An 18,659-nucleotide genomic window follows, 5' to 3' on the forward strand; every position below is an offset into this window, starting at 1 on the left:
TCTGATTTCTTACACTTCCATCTGTACCTCTCTTCCTCCTGTAATTGCAGTACTCCTTATAAGGTGGGGGTTTTTTTCCTTTATTTAGTCAACTGTAGATGAATGGTCTGGTAACTTCCCTATTTTCATTTTGGTTTCCAGCACTGAAACTTGTCAGTCGTAGTATCTTAATAGAATGAATACTTTTTTTATTGTAGCAATTATTTGATTTTTTTTAAAGCATTTGCAGTTTCCTGAGAACTATCGTTGTTAGTAAGGTTATGTTTGTCTGTGTAAAGATGTTATTTGCATTTGGAAACTTTAACATTTGTCTTAAATATTGTATTACAGTTTGAATTCAGGATAAATAAAGAACAGTCATCTTTCCACAATAGACTTCTGCAGCATGATCTGGAAAAAAACTATTCAGGAAGGCAAGGTGATATTCGATAGGGTTTGGTTGGTTTGGTTTTTGTATCTCTTTATTAAGTGAACAGTAAAGAAAGACTGTATTATGATTAGAATATGCAAGAGTGACAGCTTTTCCTCATTGGCTACAGTAATTCAGTATAATTACTGCTGCATCATGTCCTGAACCTGCTATCCTTCTACTGCCTAGTGCAGATGTTTTTTTTCATCACTTTTTGCCCCTCATTCTGTCCATGGAATAGCATCTTTTCTTCTACCTACAAAGCCACTGTCTATCAAGTGCCCTACTATATCCTTTCCCTCAGAAGCCACACAAATCTGTACTGTAACATTTTCTTGGATGTTTAACATTTTAATGTATCTAGACAAAATTAGTTTCTAATTCAGAACACTGATATGAAGAGATAGTTTTCCTATTGTGCTTGTGTGCTTTTGGCTTTGAAAAGCAAGACATTTGGTGATATCACTGCTAACTGTGGTGAAGTCTGGAAGAGCCTTGAAACACAGCACTTCTTGTCACGCTGCTGCTGCTTGCCTGTCATAAAAACAGTGATTGGCTAGGATAGGAGATCAGTTTAATTATTATGGCAATTCTTTATTCATTCTGGTAAAAAATAAAGACCAACAGCTGTTCAGAATGGGTTGATTTTTAGGGATACTATAAAAAAAACTTATTATGGAGTAAATGTAAGTCTGCAGTTTGATTTTTGTTCCCCGCACAGGAGACCAAAGAGTATTAAGTCCATTGGTGCGTAATAAGCAGATATATCTTCCAGTACCATCCAGTCTGACAGAACTTTCTGGTTTGGAATTGAAGCAGAATACAGGTTCTTTATCAGGATTTGGTGAGACTTCTATTCACACACCAACAAAATCCAGATCCCGACAAAGCAGCCACAGTATTAGTTCACATGCTTCAGGTAACAGTGGAAACTTCTCAGTAGGCTTTTTGTTTGTTTGTTTTGTTTAACTGGGTGTCTTACTGAAAAGTTATGACCTGTAAGATATGCTGCTTCTGGCTGTCAGAATGTATGACTGAATAGCAAGTGTTGCCTACTGTTCCCGTTGGGTGTTAAGAGAGGTTAGTAGATCATTGCCAGAAAACCACTAGAAATATTTTCCAAAATATAATATAAGCATTTAAATACAGGCTTTTTATAAACCTTTCTTTTACAAAAGGGGAGTAATAGGGATTTTTCACACGTGTCTTTAGGAGGATGACATTAGAAGAAGTCACTGGACTGCCATCATGACATGTTTCAGACTGATTTTTAAGTCTCTGGTCTTATGTTTATTGGTTTAAAAAGCTGAGACACGACTAATTTAAGACTTTTGCAACAATGTTAATTGATTATTTTTGTTTTCTATTATTTTTTTTTCCTTCACAGCTGTTTTTTTTCCCCCACTTTGAAGGATACATAGAAAATGCTGGTTGTTATACTGGTTTGTTAGAGTAGCTAGTGATAAAATGTTAGAGTAGCACTGAAAAGATTTCAAATTAAACAACAAATCATTTAACTTATATAGGTATGTCTTCTAATGGCATATTGTAGACAACAATGAACTCACTCTCTATAGTAGTAAAGCAATTAATTATCTTTGTTTATTGAATAATTTATGTTTTCCCCACTAACATATTTGATTTATTTGAAGGGAGGGGAAAGGGGGGGAGGTACAAACACATGGAAGTTGAGCCTGTATTCCTGTGGTAGTTTGCACGCACAATGATCTGTGTTTGACCAATATTTTTCAGTGGATCATTTTCCAAATAAGCCAAAGCTCGCAGAGCACATTTGTTGATTTATTTTGCAGGTATTTTTTAGTCATCCTCCTTCTTCCCCCTTATATTATCAAAATAGATAAAGATGAATAGCTTTGTAAATGTTTTAAAAGGCTGCCTGTTTCTTTCTTGATAATGGAGTGAAATATAATGCCAATGTTTACTAGGTATTGCATGTACTTACCTTTAAAATAATTTGCATTTGTTTGTGGCTCAGTGGGACTGTTTCAATGTTTTGGTGCTTTAGTTTCTAGTTCTATCGACATCTACTCGATCTGTGTCTTTAAAATCATCTTAAGTTAGATAATATCTTCTTTAAGTTCGGTTTCTGAAACTGTGAATCAATTGTACAACCTTACCTTAAAACATCATTGGGTAATTCTAATTAAAAACAAAAAAAAGGCACCTACAAAATGTCGGTTTACAACAAAATGTTGATAAAAATCTCTCAGAAACGAAACAAATGGATGTGCTTTGGAAAGAGGATGTAGAGGGATGTAGCTGTAAACAAAAAATGGCAGGAAAGAAAACTGATAACTTGAAGTGCTGAATGGAGGCAAAAAAGCCCTTTCATGTACCGTGTCTTTTCTTCTAATAAGAAAGAAAATTCTGTTTTTATTATCTGTAGTTAATTAAATGATTTTACAAAGAAGTAGCTCATATATTCTCTGTATGATTGTCTGATAGATAACACAAATTTTGGGAGCAGTTCATCAATAACATTTCCTGTATTGCAACGTACTGCTGAAGAAAAAATACTGAATTCTGATAGACTTACCCTGGAAAGGTGAGAAGGTTATGGAGCACACACACCATAGCTTGTGACTCTTGTGTCGATCATCTAAAGTGATGAATATCCTGGTAAAGCCTGTGGTCAACGGTATGAGTGGTGGGTTTGGTTTTGTTGGTTTTTGTGTATGTGCGTGTTTTTGAGAGAAGAACTGGTTCCCATAGGGAAGTTCTGTATGTGTGTCCTTACAATGAATATATCCATACAGCAGTCATCTAAAGCAGTTAGGGCTTTTCGTTGTAAACTGAGGAGCTATCTTAAGAGTCGAGTGCAAGGTCATGCACATAATCTAGAGAAAGACACTGTGTCTCTTATTAGTTCTAATCTGATACATTAACTGTAGAATGGTCTGTCTCTTTTTTTTTTTTTGTCCTTAACCAGGACCCAAAAAAAAAGTTTTATCTAGAGACATTTAATTGTAATTTTTTTTTTTTTTTTTTTTTTTTTTTTTGCTGGGGTTAAGGTTCGTGTAGTCTAAAAAATTTTGTCAGGTCAGTAGGACTCTTTCTGGAATAATCCTAAACTAAGAATAACCATTTTCGGCATAATTTCCTATATTTTTTGCTTTTTGTATTAACACTTATTTCATGTATTTATATTTCAAATATAAAGTTCTATAAACCAAAGAAAAATTGCATAGACATAGAATGCTTTGAATTCTGATCTAAACAGGCTGCTTATGTGGTATCTGGTGGAAAAAAATAAAGAATTGGCAGGCTGTGTCTGTTGAAATTTAAATGCGGTCACAACACGAAACTCCTGTGTAGTTTCCATGTAACAAGCAAATCTCTGATTAAGAGGGCAGGCTTTCAGAGAATTCTGGAAGCACTTCTGCTATATTTTCATGCTAATTTTTTAATATTAAGGACTTACTGCCTTATTTGCAGAGTTTAATTAGCAAACCTAATTATCTTAGTATTACTTTAATCAAGATAATGTACTTTCCTTAGTTTAGTCAGAGTGGGCGAGTAGAAGGTGGATTACCAATTTGTTACTTACATGTGTGTGTTGTTTTGTTTCTTTTTCCTTCCAGGCAGAAACTGACAGTGTGCCCAGTTATCGATGGGGAAGATCATCTTCGCCTTTTGAATTTCCAACATAACTGTATAACCCGAATCCAAAATATTTCTAATCTGCAGCATCTTGTTTTCTTAGATTTATATGATAATCAAATAGAGGAAATAAGTGGGGTTTCAACTCTGAGATCACTAAGAGTCCTTTTGTTGGGAAAGAACAGGTAAAAATAATAAAACTAACTTCGAGCACCCTACTTCATGGTGTAGCAACTGTGATCTATCATTGTTTCTGTTACAGAGTTTTCAGATTGTGATGTTGGGTGTGACACCAGTGAGCTGGTCCCTAACACTACCTAAGTGTTTGGGATTGCACTGAGGAAGCACATAGTTTTTGCTCGTAATATTCTTCAGAAACTTCCGTTCTTATGTAAATTTTAGCAACAGTTCTTAAGTATTTTACATGTTTCCATCTAATCTTCTGTTCTGATTGACTATTGAATACATGTTCTTAGATTTGTGTGACAGGTGGAATCTCTTTTCATATCATATAAAGTATTCATTGAGTCTTTATAACCTACAAAAAGTATTTCTGCCTGAGGTATTTAGCTGGGAAGAAATCAGACAGATTAGAATCATGGATTTTATTGCGTATTCATTGATTCTAATCTGTTGGGAGATATAACTTGCTAGTTGTATTACTCTCTAAAAATACAGTTCAAATCCTGTAGCCTTTAATTCTAATAATTTAATAGAAGTATCTGTGGAATTGCTCATACATCTAAGGATTGTGCTCTGTGGTTTTTTTTTTGTTTGTTTCCTTGTTTTCTTTATATTCAGTAAAGGAAGAACTGGTAAACTTCTGTTATGTGCAGATTACAAAGAATGTATCTCCTAATTTAGCCTGTATTCAAAATTGACAACTTTCAATAGTGCAGTATGTTACTAGAGCTTATAGCTTTTATAGTAAAAATCTCACCCGTAGAAATTGATTTTGTTTATAACAAAATATTGGGGCATGGGAGTGATAAATTTAAGCTGCTTTAAGGAATTATTTTCCAAATTGTAACTACATTGAGTGCTGTATAGTTTGTCTACATAGAAGTATGGTTTGGAGGTAGTTAATGATTACAAGTTAGATGCAGTTGCTAGCAACTTGTTTTCAGCTTGATCTATATGTGATCTCTGATTATTCTTGAAGCAAATGCATAATACACATGATGTTTAATGTCACCAGCCAGTAGATGATGCTGTTGAGTATATAATCTAGGTTTGGAATCTGAGAAAATAGGACAGGACAGAAAGGTTTTAAGACACTTAAGTTGTACAGGGGGAGAAGAAATACTGGCACATCTAGAGAGTGATACTGTCTAGAAAGGGCCAGTGGCTTTCAGGTTTTTTTTATTCTGTGTTCTAACAAACTCTCAAAAGCCTCTGTCACTATAGTCTTTCTTTAAACTGGTTTGGAATTAGCTCTTTGCCAATAATAACTTTTTTTATTATTATTATTTAGATATCTGGATAGGTTGGTTCTTGACTTTGTTTTCTAGTGGTGCAAATATTCCCTCCTTTTTCCTCTTCCTAGAAGAGCCACATGCATACTGCTGCTATTGCATTATTGGCAGTCAGAAAGGAAAGTGATAGTCTAAGGCATACTCATTCATTTCTTCTTTTTTTTTTTTTTAACATGGTTCAGAACTTTGTTATTCTTATGTTACTCTTTGTGGGCAGGAACAAATTCCTAAGTTTTGTATTAGCTGGAAAATGAAAGATACCTTTTATCTAATATGAAAAATAATTTATGTCATAATTGAAATCTTGCAGAATAAAGAAGATCTCAAATCTGGAGAACCTAAAAAATCTTGATGTTTTAGATCTTCATGGAAATCAGGTACAGTACAATAACTTGATTCTTTACGTTCTTGTGTAGACATCATGCATTTCCTGTGTCTTTTACCGAACTATTGCTTTTTGAAAATTTGGCAGCAAATTTTGCAGCTTTTTGAATCTTGGTATCAAGTCTCTTGTACTTCCAGCATTGTACTTCTGAAAAGTTACAGTGATTAAAATGCTGAGTCAGCTGAGTATAATAGCATACCTCCAGAATAGTGATCTAGCATAAGTAGTTGTGGTATCATTCAAGTAAAACAGTCTTAGAAGTCATAGAAGAATTTAAGATCCCATTGATTGTTGTGTTGTTTCTACTTACAAAACAAGATCCCTTACATATCTGTAGAAGAGTTAAATTTGTACAGAAAAAGCAGAACGGGTACAAGCTCTTGATTTATTTATGCTTCTGAATGGATTTAAGTCACTTGAAGTCTATTCAGTTTCCCCAATTTGAGACAAAGCAGTCATTTCTGTTTCAAGTGGTGCATAAAATTTTAGCTCTAGTACATGTAAGAGGAAGATACTTGTTCAATGGCTATGTCAGAAGCAGCATGGAATATTAAGGGCAAGCCGGATATACTATTCTTTTGTAAAATAAATTTAAAACATGTATGATACAAAATGTTCCATAATTGAGCTGTTTAAAACAACATATGGTAATTGTGACTTCATAAGAGCAATGTGTGAATTTTCTGGATTCCTGTTCTGACAGTTTTGATGCCTTGCTGATTCCTGTATGTGTGTATTCTTTATTATACAATTGCTTGACAGTGGGGAATAGGAATGCTTTTTTTAAAAAAAAAAAAAAAAAAAAAAAGAAAAGAAAAAGGCAAGGTAACACTATAATGAGTTATTGTTAAATTTGATGCAATAAGTTTGTGGCTTCTTGGAATAACATTAGTCCAGTAGTATGCATGTTGTATAGTGGCAGAGGCAGTATACAGATAATGACATTGACCTTGGAGTCCTGGAGCGACTATGTCTGGAGATGGCTGTTTGTGTAGTTATAATCCTTTTCTTACTGCTTTTGTAAGGTTGGGGGGAGTGGTATTTTTTTGCTAAAATTACTTGCAGACTAGACATGTAGCTGTGCCAGTCAGCACAAGTGGAGGAATTACTAATGGAAATGAAACATAGGTCATGCACAACTCTTAGAAATGATCATGAAGTAGATCTGATTTTTTTTCTTTTTTTTAATTTTTTTTTTTTCTTCCCCTCCAAGTGTCTGTACAACTCCCTTTACGTTAATTAAAACTTTATTAGAAGTTTTGGGCATAATGCCCAACTGGCTGCTGCTAGATCAGCTTCGTAATAATAGGCCTCCTTTGGTCCAGAGAATGTAACAATTATCCTGTATCAGGAGTTAAATATTAAATCTCTGGAGCATAATAAATGTTTTTGTTTTTCAGAAAGTTTTAATCAGAAATGTACATGTGAAGGGCACAAATGTTAGGAAATGGAACAAATTGGTTTCTGCTTTTTTTTTTGGTAGGTTTAATGTATTTTTCATGGAAACACCAAATAAAGACTGTGAACTTCTCTTCTATTAATAAATTATCTTCCTGTTCCTTTCCAGTTTAAAGATAGGCAAGTTTTCATATTAACATTCTTTTTTTTCCTGTCTTTGAGGAATTAAAATTTTAAAACACCAATCTGCCATACATATTATTAGTTATTTTTGAAGGTAGAAAGGAAGAAATGAAGAAGGGAAGAAATGCTGAGTTTGAGACGTATCAGCTTAGTGTACTAGTGTCTTGTTTTGAAGTTTGGGTTTTTTTTTCTTGTTTGCTTATTTAATCGTGAATGGGGGGGCTCTGTCTTTTAACTTTATTTAGATTTATGCAGCCTTTATTTAGGGCAGCCTTCTAGTCTATCTTAAATGATATTTCTTCCACATCGTAAATTTCCCAAGAACAGACTTCAGCCACAGAATTGGTTTTGAGAACTTCAAAATATGTGTTCCAATATTCCAGAACATAGCAATTTAAACAGCAGATCTGTAGAATTAAAAATGAAGTGTTGGTATATAGTTCAAAATGGTGGATTCTGATCATTGTTCTGTTGATATAATGTCCTTTCTCTAACATATACATGATTTTTTTTTAATTTGGTACAGATCAGTTAGAATTAAGAATACAGAAACAGAATACCCTGCTTGTCAGTTGTAATGAAAAATAGTAGAAAATAGGATTTGCTTTATCTTGATAAGCTCTTGATACATCTGTTTCCTTAGACTGCTTGTGGCGCTATCCTGCACCCAGTTCTCAGAGAAAAGTCAAAGCTGCAATAAATCTAGTTAGTTGTACTATTTGGAACCAGCGATGGGCAGGAATTTTCCTTTATCAGGATAGTTCTTATTTCAAATAAAAGGTGTAATGGCACTTTTGTGGTGTGCATCACTTACGTCGTCTTTTCTTACAACTATGAAAAAATGTAATTCACTTCTGGTGTGCAAAAGTGTCATTGACTGCCAGTGTAATATGAATATCTGTATGTATTGTGCGAATATGAGATTTCCTTTGGATATCATTTTCCGTTGCTTACTTCAGTAACTGTGAAACACACTGTATAGGTTACATAATGTTATAATCTTTTCAGTCATACTCTATTTCTTACACTTACAGATATTTTTATGGTACTTTTGTTTTCATTTTACATTCAAAGTTGTGTTTCTTACAGATGTGAGAAATTAAATAATGCTGTGTATATGGGAAACAGATATTCTTCATCCAGCACAAAACTTTAAGGCTATTGCCTAGAAAAGACAGCTGTCTGTGGTATCATCTATATCTTGTTGTCAGGAATATTTTCAGGATTTTCTGAATGTGATATTCCTGGGCCACAATGCAAAATTCATACTGTTAAAGGCACTACTCAGACTTGCACACTTGGTTTTGCATTTATTTTTTTATTGTATTAATTTAAAAAGGTGTTTTTGTGTTTTTGAAGAAAATGTCTGTAATTTTAATTACAATGACAGATTTTTATAATACGTTACTAGAAGGAGTTTTGATACCAAACTCTTCAGGAAGAAATAATAGATTCTTTCAAGAAAGCTATTGATATGCTAAGACTTGGATGCAAGTTTTGCTTGAATGCTGTCTGCTCAATGAGCAAATTGTTGTGTAGACTGTAATTGACCTAAAACAGGGATGACACATAAAGGAGAATTGTCAGATGCTATGAAACAAGACAGCCTCACTCAATCCCTGGGAAAGTGATGGAACAAATAGTCCTGCAAACCATTTCCAAACATATTGCAGTAAGAAGACAACCAGGAGTAGTCACCATGAATTTATGTAGGAAATGGCTTTTTACAGCAAAGTGACAAGTGCAGTGGATGGGTAGAGCGCAGTGGATGTTTTTTATCTTGAATTTAGGAAGTTATTTGACACTATCTCCCATTACATCTTTATAGACACTTAAATTTAATTTAATTTGGACTAGATAGAAGGACAGTGAGGTGAAATGACAGCTGGCTGGACTGCCAGGCTCAAAGGGTTGTGATCAGTGACACAAAGTCTAGCTAGAGGCCAGTCACTATCGTTGTACCCTAGAGGTTGATACTAGGTCAATACTTCTTAACACCTTCATTGATAACCTGCATTATTAACAATGCAGGAAATTGGAAGGAGGGCGTCATACATGAGATGGTGGTGCTGCCATTCAATGGGACCTTGACAAGCTGGAGAAATGGGCTGAGAGAAATCTCATGAAGTTCAAGAAGGGGAAATGCAAAGTCTTGCATTTAGGGATGAATAACCCCCTGTACCAGTATGGGCTGGGTGCTCACCAGCGGAAAAGCAGCTTTGTAGTAAAGGACATGGAGGCTCTGGTGGACAACAGGCTGGCCATGTGCCAGCAGTGTGCCCAAATGGCAAAGAAAGCCAACAGCATCCTGGACTGCATTCGGAAGAGTGTTGCCAGCAGGTTGTGGGAGGTGATCCTTTGGGCTCCCTGGTGCAAAACAGACACGAACTTAAGGGGGTGAGTCCAGTGAAGAGGCACAAAGGTGATGAAGGGACTGGAGCATCTCTGATACGAGGAGAGGCTGAGAGCTGAGACTTGCTGTGCCTGGAGAAGAGAGGCCTCAGGGAGTTCTTACTGATGTATGTAGATAGCTAATGAGAGAGTCTAAATAAGATGGAGCCAGACTTAGTGGTGTCCAGCAAAAGGACAAGAATCATTGAGCATAAAATGAAATACAGGAAACTTGTTCAAACTTAAGAAAAATGTTATTGTCAGGGTGGCCGAACACTGGAGCAGGTTGCCCAGATAGGTGGTGAAATCTCCATCCCCAGAGGCGGTCTAAGCCTTACTGGCCATGCTCCTGGGCAGCATGCTGTAGCTGACCCTGCTTTGAGCAGGGGGTCGGAAGGGACGATCTCCAGAGGTCCCTTCTGACCTCAGCTGATGATCTGTTTCTGTGGCTAGGGTTACTTTAGATTAAATTTGCCATCTTTTCTTTTCCTATTTTCCCTTTTTAGTGGTAGGGGAAATAGAAGAAAATAGTAGAGAAGAATAATTTACTTGGATACTAGTAAAGTGACAATTTTTTATTGCAAAAATGTCCCCTGTAAAGCCATGAAAAACCTCTGTTGGGCGAATGTGGCAGTTCATTGAGCTGTAGTGCACTGAATCAATGTCCTATTACAGTACTCATTGAAAGGCACTTTGTATTTGGGGTTAAGGTAGGAGTGTTTCTGTGGTTTTCATGTTTGTAAGTCCCACACATTTGATGAAATTATGCATCAGTTCTGTTCTTCTTTAGAGCTCTTTCCATGCAGTTTGCACTGATTTTGTCTATTCATCAATACTGTTACTGCTTGAGAGTAAGTTTGATGTGGCTTTACAGAGTATTTTGGCGATTTATTTGTTGAGAAATAAGGCAGTTGAATTTTCTTGAAATTTGTTGACTTGTCTGTTTATTTTTACAGAGTCACCCTCTGTGGTTCATATTTATACATGTATTAGAACAGTAATCTATTTTACAGCTTTTTGTATTCTTTGTATTAATGTATATAGCAGCTCTGTTTTGACTGGGGGTTTTGCCTTTTGAAGTTGCCACGCCTTAGTTAATAGAAGATGAGGACGCATAATTTTTTGTGGTAAAGACAGTTATATTAAGGGGAGAATATCTGGTGAGCAGCCTTCATCAGTGTAGAGGATTAGCTGAATATTTGCCTCTTGCATACAGTTTACTTGAGACATGAGTTAACTTGCATTCAATGATTCTGGTATCACCAGCTTTCCTCTGTAGTCAGACAGACGATTCCAGAAAGTGGTTTAACATGTTCGTTAGACTCCAGTAGATGAGGAGAGTCATGTAAGTAAAATGCTACTATTTAAATGATATTGCCTGGCAACAATAACATTATTACTACAGTATACTATGGAATATAAATTGTTGCAGTAGTATTACTACTTCTGAGTTATGATACAGAACAGAGCTTTTCCATAGTCTTTGTTTTTATGGTTTGGCTACTCCGATGTCATTAAATAAACCCCATAAAATTCAGTGTAGCAAGTTATAGCAAAATCCAGTAAATCCTCTTGATGCTTTTTGGCAAGTAATTTTAACAGATTGACTCTTCAGTGACTGTGATATTACACAGTTCTTCCTGAGGACATTGAAGGTGCTCACATACCTGGCAAGAAAAAAAATATTATTCTTTTAACTACCATTTTTCCCCTTTATGGTTTGTATGTTATAGGGCACATTTAGAATAAAATAGTAAAATAACTTATGTGTAATATCCGTTACATAATATCTGACTAAATAGGTTTCATTCTTACTTCAGTAGTTTAACTTACTATAGGAATATTCTAAGGTGCTTGCAATAACTTGCAATAATTCAAATTTTTTTTGGTGTTCAAAGCTATTGTTAATAATGCGCAGTATCTCTTATATGTTACCTGTGATCCCAGATGATCATTGAACAATTAAATCTTGTATGAGTTATATTAAAGGTATTTGAAATGCATTAGACTAACAAAAAATGTTAACTTTTTCATTATACACAGTAGTTCTATATAAGGTAAGAAATCTCAGCACTCTCAATAGATGCAGAATATAAATACTTAAATGGGATATGGCCAGAATATCAATATTATTAATCTTATCTTTCAAAAATAGTGCTACAGCCTAGCTAGAAATTATTCATTTTTAATGTTTATGGAGTAGTGGCAGCTAAGAGGAAAGCTAGATTCCTGTTTCAGTCTTAGTCCCTCCCTCCCTCTCTTTTGGGGTGTAAATCAATCCCATAGATGGAATGCAGATTGTGAAACGTCTAAGACTGGAATGTTTCCAAGAGGTTGGAGGTGAGGAAAAACAGAAGGAGGAAAATTTAATTTTTGTTCACTTTTGGGAAAATATTTTGATTTATTTGGGTGCTGGGTGTTTTGGATAATGTAGTTTGGTCTGAACTTTGAGACTTCTTCCACCCAGGTGAGAAAAGTACTGGGAATTTCATGTGCTTTAAAACGTTGAGGTATAGTATTCCACAATGCTTAATGATAAACCTTGTATGATTTCTTTTTTTTTACAAATCAAGCCTTTTAAATGCATTACTAATTAAAGAAAATCCCTTCATAGAATAAATATCCAAAAGAAGGTTAAAAAAAAAATCAATTTAATGGCTAATGAAATACTGCACTCAATGCCTATGCTTTACAAAAAGGGCAAAATGTGAATTCCCCTGTCATGTTATTACTCTTTGACTGTTTTCCCACATGATTTAGTAAGGCTCTTGATTTTAATACTGCCCAGTAAAAATTTGTAAGAAAATACAGCATCTTAATAACAATTAATTAAATTTTTATGTAGAGACTCTGTTTCTATGGTTATTAACACAGTAACGTTGACATACAGTATACATCATTCAGAGACCCTGCACATGATTGTGTGGCTGGCATATTTAATGCACTACAACTTACATTTAATTTTGAACTTAACATTTGATTTCTAAATAGTGTTCTTCCAAGCACTCTGAATAGTCTATGGAGAGAAGTCTGATTGTTAGTCTGATACCACTATAAGTGGTATATGTTCCATGTAAATCTCTTTAAAACCCTTTTACTTTAGGTAAGGTTAAAATGGGCTTTAGTCTGTCTTCCAGTGAACTAATGCGTTAAAGTTGAGTCAGGTTGAACTCAAATTTCAGTCTAACTTTATTTAAAATGAAATTTATTCTATAATGCTTAAATTTTAAAAAGACATTGGAGTTATTTTTTGTGTTGTGTTTAATTCTGGGAATAATTTTCCTTGCCAAAAGTTCAAGTATATAAGTTCAGGCCTGAACTTCTTTTCAATGATCTCAGAAATGTGTGTTTAAAAGATGTAACTTTTGTGCAGTTTAATTATTGATGAGTGATTATGTGGTGCATAACAATCATTTCTGAAATAAATATTTTATAGCTGAGTATTCAGACATAGAAGCAAACGAGAATAGAATAGTGTTCTTGTTCAATGTTTACAAGTGAAGTCTTTGATGTATTTGAGAAAGCAACTAAAAAATGGTTAATAATCCTTCTTTATAATTAATAGAGAAGTCATAGATATTTCTTTTTAGAAAATATTATTTGAATCCTCTAAAAAGATGTGATAATGACTTGTATCTAATTTGCATCTAATAGTATGTACTAAAAGCTGGTCTATCTTTATGTGTGCATGCATAATTGAAACAGAGAAAATCCAGTAGAGTTAGCCTTAAAACTTAGTAAAGTGATAAAGAGTATCGCTATACACTGCTGATGAAATAATTACCTTTGCGATAGCAGTAAAATGCTAGGATTAATATTCCACATTGTGGCATGCTGTATTTTTAGCTAAGCAGACATCTGCAGAGGTCTGTGCTCTTTGTGCTAACCATCTGCTCTTGGCTTTGCTTTCACAAGTCTTTCTGTCTAAATATATTGTTCTAAATGGTGATATTTTCTGTTCCTTTTGCTGTAATGCTGTTGTATCCTGATAATTTTTATTTTCTGCATATTAATAGACATAAATGGATGATGCATAATAGTTTAATTAGCAGTTGAATCAAAAGTTGGTTTAAGATGTTACTTAATCTTTGTTTTGCTATCTACTTTTGTATGCTTTTGAATGGACAACTTGCTGAAATACTTTTTACAGCAGGTTATTCAAGTCGTATGTCATAGAATTACAGAAACATACATGCATGTACATATGTGTACATACGTGTGTATATATATGAAAATTACCAACAACATTGTGTTCTCAAACTTAAACAATAGCTACCTTGCCTCTTCTCCCATTCCAGGAGCTGCTAGACGCTTTCTGGAAACTGGTGCGGTCAGACTCATACTGGTCTAAAGCCTCAAAGTTCATTGTCACTGGGAAGGTGTGTGACACTAGTCACTATCTTGCTTGTCTGCATCTAAGTGTTGTTGGCAGCTTTGAGGAGGAATAGCGTGCCTGAATACAGGGTGTTGAAGGGAGCTCACAGTGGTCCAGCAGATGATCATTCTAATTGAAAGGCAATTCATTATACTTGTTAGGAGCTTTGTGCACTGTATCCACGTGTTGTGGAAGGCTGAAGTGTTTTCCATGGGAAAATCTGCTGCCTTCTTTCTGCTATATAGCATGGGTTTCAGTAAGAGTATGGTAGGAATATCCCCCTGTGCAGTGGCAATACTTCGTCTTCTCCATGATATGTTGATGTATGCAAGTCCTGTGTAAATGTCTGGATAGATGCAGGAGAACAGATCCCAGACCACTATGAGAAATAAGTATGTGGATAGAGATTCTTGAGTGGATCACTCTGAGAAATGCAAACAGCAGGAAATGAACCCAGATTGTGTCAACAGAGCAATAATTAATGCCTTTGTAAAACATGGTTGCATTTCCAGAAGTCAAAAATAAAAATAAGGGGCAGTAGCTATTATTACTCTTTTGATGATTTTTTTTTTTTTTTTTGGTCAATATCACCTGAATCTTTAAAATAGGGTATTAAGTATAAAAACAAACCTTGGGCAGCTGCTTGTTTACTGTAGTTTCGTCGCTTTGTTTGATCCCTCCATTTTCTAATCACAGGAAGCCACGAGTTGCCGAAGAAGTGCTGGGAACTGTCAAGCAAACGTGCTGTGTATCCAAACTAAGGATGCTCCTGCTTTCTTTTCTAACTTTTGAGTATGTCTTTCTGATTCTAGCAATTACCTGCTTGTAAAACTTCCTTACAAGTTCCAATTTCAGAATAATTGCTTTCTTCTCCAGAGGGCTGTAACTGCTCCTTGCCCCTGACTCACAGCAGGTTCCTGTCCTCATGACCTGCTGCAAAGTCTGTCTGTGGAGCTCCTGTAGACAGAGTTGAGTGTGCTGCTACTGGCATTTTGAGAGGCATGAAGGGAAATTGGTGCAGAGTTCTGTGATGGCAGGGAGATACGATGCCGCATATTCTTGTAGCGTAGGTACCAGGAGATTTGGATGTGTGTTTGAGTGCCTTTGCAGACAAATTAAAGATCAATTGTACACAAAATTTCCCCATTTTGACATACAGTGATATCATCAGTGTTGTCTTAGTTTTATGGTATCTTAGAGGTTGCTGCTACAGAACAGCACAGCTAAAGTAACCTAATTTCTGATGGTAAGGAAGGAAGTGTTGACTGATTTTTATTGCAGTATGACTAGAAAGGTACTAGTGAAGTGAATACTAGTACTTGATCTCTATCAGACTGTAGCTTGTTTTCAGCAATTTATGACATGATTATCATGGTTTAGAAAAATACACAAGAAGCACACTATTGTATTAAGTTGATCATGTATACTTTTTTAAAAAAGTATGTGCCACATACATCTATTGTATATCTATATAAAACACAGTATGCGTGTTAATAATTATACATCTTTCACAGATTACTAAAATAGAAAACATCAGTCATTTGAGTGAACTGAGAGTGTTAAACCTTGCCAGAAACCTACTAACCATTGTAGAAAACCTTAATGGACTGGATTCGCTCACAGAGCTCAACCTTCGTCATAATCAAGTCTCTGCTATAGTAAGGAACTAAACTCTTGTCTTTTCTCTTTTCCTTTTCTTTTTTTTCCTTTTGTTTTTAACAAAATGCACTATTACTGTAACTTGTTTAAACCATATAAGCATTTCAAATTTGTGATATCTTCTGTTTTCACGTACTGTGTTGCTTATGTTCTGCTGCAATACTTACTTTTACAACGTAAAGGTGAAACAAGCAGCGATTTATATTTGGTGTTATTTTGTTTAAATGCGATCACTTGTAGTGATTCAAATTCTTGATAGCTCGTGATGGTTCTCGGGGCGGGGGGATATTCTGAGGAAGCTTTGTGGTTCTAACATACAAATTTAGATAGTTTTCTTCCATACAAGTTTGTTTCCTAGAAACAAACCCTCTCAATTTTTGTAGCTCAGCTAAACAGTCTCAGACCATCTTAAATTTCATCTCCTTATGAATATTTCTAGGGCAAATGCAGAGAAAATAGGTGTTGATCTTAAAAGCAGAATTTCCCAATTGGAGCTTTAACCTAGCATTGTAAGTCTTCATGTTCTAAAAAATAAAGCTTTTCACTTTGCAATTTGAGCTGTAGTTCAGGTATGGCAAGTAGATTATTTGAACAAGCGCTTTTTAAAATAATACAAGAAGTCTACTTAAATAGCTATATTTTTCTGTCTCTCATAATTTCTTTAGTTCTTGGTCTCCTATTGCTGTGCCGAGCCTTTCCTTTCTTGAATTCTGCTATTTGCCGTATATGAATTGTTTTTACACTTCAAAAATAAATTTCTGCTCACTGCTGATTCTGTTACTGTACCTTCCCCCTACATCAGTTATGTTACCTAGGATTCTCTTCCCTTGCTTGTAGCTGCTGCCTTTTCACTCCTCAGGTGTAGCTTGTACTTTCTCCTTGCTTCCTGTTGTCACAAATGGAGAGTTAGCATGAAATTTATATTAGTGAGTTACAGGCTTGGTCTCTGTGCTGTATCTCAATGTTTTAGTCTTTTATGGCCAGAGACAGTGTTTCAGAAGACAATGTTCTGTTCAGGGAAGTACTTTATTTTGTCTAATTGTTTATTGGTTTTTTTGTGGTTTTTTTTTAACCCTGGTTAAGTTCTAATGGCCTGGTTTTGGGGCATGGGGTGGGTGTTTATTTTGTTGTTAATTGGATTGTGATTTTCGCAAGTATGACACTAACTCTCCTTCCTCTAGAGAAGGACTCCTAAGCCACATAAAGTCAAGTCTTGGACATGTCATACTGTCTGAAACCTAAAGTAAATATATGTCTCTTTCCTAAAATAAAATCTTTTTCTTTTTTAATGATAGGTGTTGTCTTTATCTGTGTATGCAACAGTGTATATGTATTTCTTTACTTAAATTTGTTTCAGTTTTTTTGAAAAAAAAATGAAAGCTGCATTACTTTAGTATGGAAATTCAGAATCTGCTGCAATATGAAATTACTGCAAATCCAGAAACATAGAAATAAATATATCATTTTATGGAAAGAATATCCAAGATATTGTTATATTGTTGCTGGAGTACTTGAGTAGTTGAGGGAGGGGGTTTAGATTTCTTTCCTTTAAGTTGAGGTTTAGGTTTTCTTATGGTTGACTGGGGGGTGGGTGTCATTTTAATCATGATATAGTTATGATGTAGCACTTAACTGTGAAATTTTCAATCTAAGTTCATTAAAAGAGTTTGGTTTATGTGTTTTAGGTTTTGGACTGTGTTTTAGGTAGTTACTATGACAACACTATCATTATAAATAAAGCTTTTAAAACTTGATTATTCCTTTAAATGAAAGAATCTAACTGATTAAAAAAAATTGCCATCCCAAAATAATGAAATAAAATCAATAAAATTTAAATAACTTTCTCTTTCAGTACACTTTTTGTGAACCTTCCTTATTTTTCAACTCCTCTGCTCCCCCTCCACACCTGCTGTAAGTGTATTATTCTTGTGTAGGAAAGATGATACTCTCATTTGTCAAAATGAGGTTCCATACTGAACTCCATACCCATTGCAGTTAACTATATTGAGTAATCCAAGTTATCCAACTAGATTATTGTTTGAGCAATGAAACATATAATCATCTCTTACAATCCACTGGCCTTAGATTAGTAATTTTGGGACCATTTTTTGGCTTTAAGGTATTCATTAGAGACTGGAAATCGTTGTATCTTGAGAGTAGTTATTTTTGTAAGAATAAACTGTAGTTCGTCCAAAGGTGTAGGATTTAGAAGGGCAGTCCTGAGGCTTGGTTTATAGCAGAAATGTATCTTACAGGATTGAAAGTGTCTTCAAGAAGTCTGACTATTCTAAAGAATAGCAAGCAGACAGAATAAATGATTACAGAGTGTCTCGTATGGCATTAAAAGCACAAGTCTATGCATACAATGAATTATGGAATGTCTGTTTGCTTTCCATCCAGTTGTGAATTAAGGTCCGCTGTTAGGAAGATGAAGTATATTTTTATTTGAAAGATGGACCTGCTTGATTGCTTTGAGGTATTAAAAGCTTAGAATCTTGGGGTTTGTCATCTGCAGCTTGATTGTAGACTTGAAGGAGGACTGGTCAAGGTGTTCACTATCTTTTCACAAAAGAACTCCTGTCCTGTTTGTCCACTGCCCTATATGACTTTGTATCAAAACTGAATTAGCTGGACACTTTAGTTGTTTTTAATCCTACTTAAGGTGTTTGCTGTCATGCCTGTGAGACTTAAACATACTTTACAGGACAGCAGCGTACTGTGCCAGTTATGGAAATTTGTCTTCAGGGCAAATTACTTTGTATT

The 18,659-nt window shown here is 35.0% G+C and overlaps 1 protein-coding gene across 4 annotated transcripts in view; it reads left to right on the top strand.

The window, feature by feature from the left end:
• LRRC49 (leucine rich repeat containing 49) overlaps positions 1-18,659 on the top strand; it is a 59,874-nt gene that overhangs the window by 1,305 nt on the left and 39,910 nt on the right. For 2 of the 4 annotated variants that reach the window (XM_069798082.1, XM_069798083.1), the window contains exons 3-7: positions 331-418; positions 1,131-1,328; positions 2,876-2,975; positions 4,012-4,215; positions 5,816-5,882. In XM_069798082.1, the coding sequence (XP_069654183.1) occupies positions 331-418; positions 1,131-1,328; positions 2,876-2,975; positions 4,012-4,215; positions 5,816-5,882 (657 nt within the window). Of the gene's footprint in view, positions 1-330; positions 419-1,130; positions 1,329-2,875; positions 2,976-4,011; positions 4,216-5,815; positions 5,883-15,751; positions 15,896-18,659 lie in introns of those variants that run through there. The other 2 variants (XM_069798081.1, XM_069798084.1) reach the window with 2 other exon arrangements.

This window comes from Haliaeetus albicilla, chromosome 12, assembly GCF_947461875.1.
Source record: "Haliaeetus albicilla chromosome 12, bHalAlb1.1, whole genome shotgun sequence".
In the NCBI taxonomy this organism is placed as follows: domain Eukaryota; kingdom Metazoa; phylum Chordata; class Aves; order Accipitriformes; family Accipitridae; genus Haliaeetus; species Haliaeetus albicilla.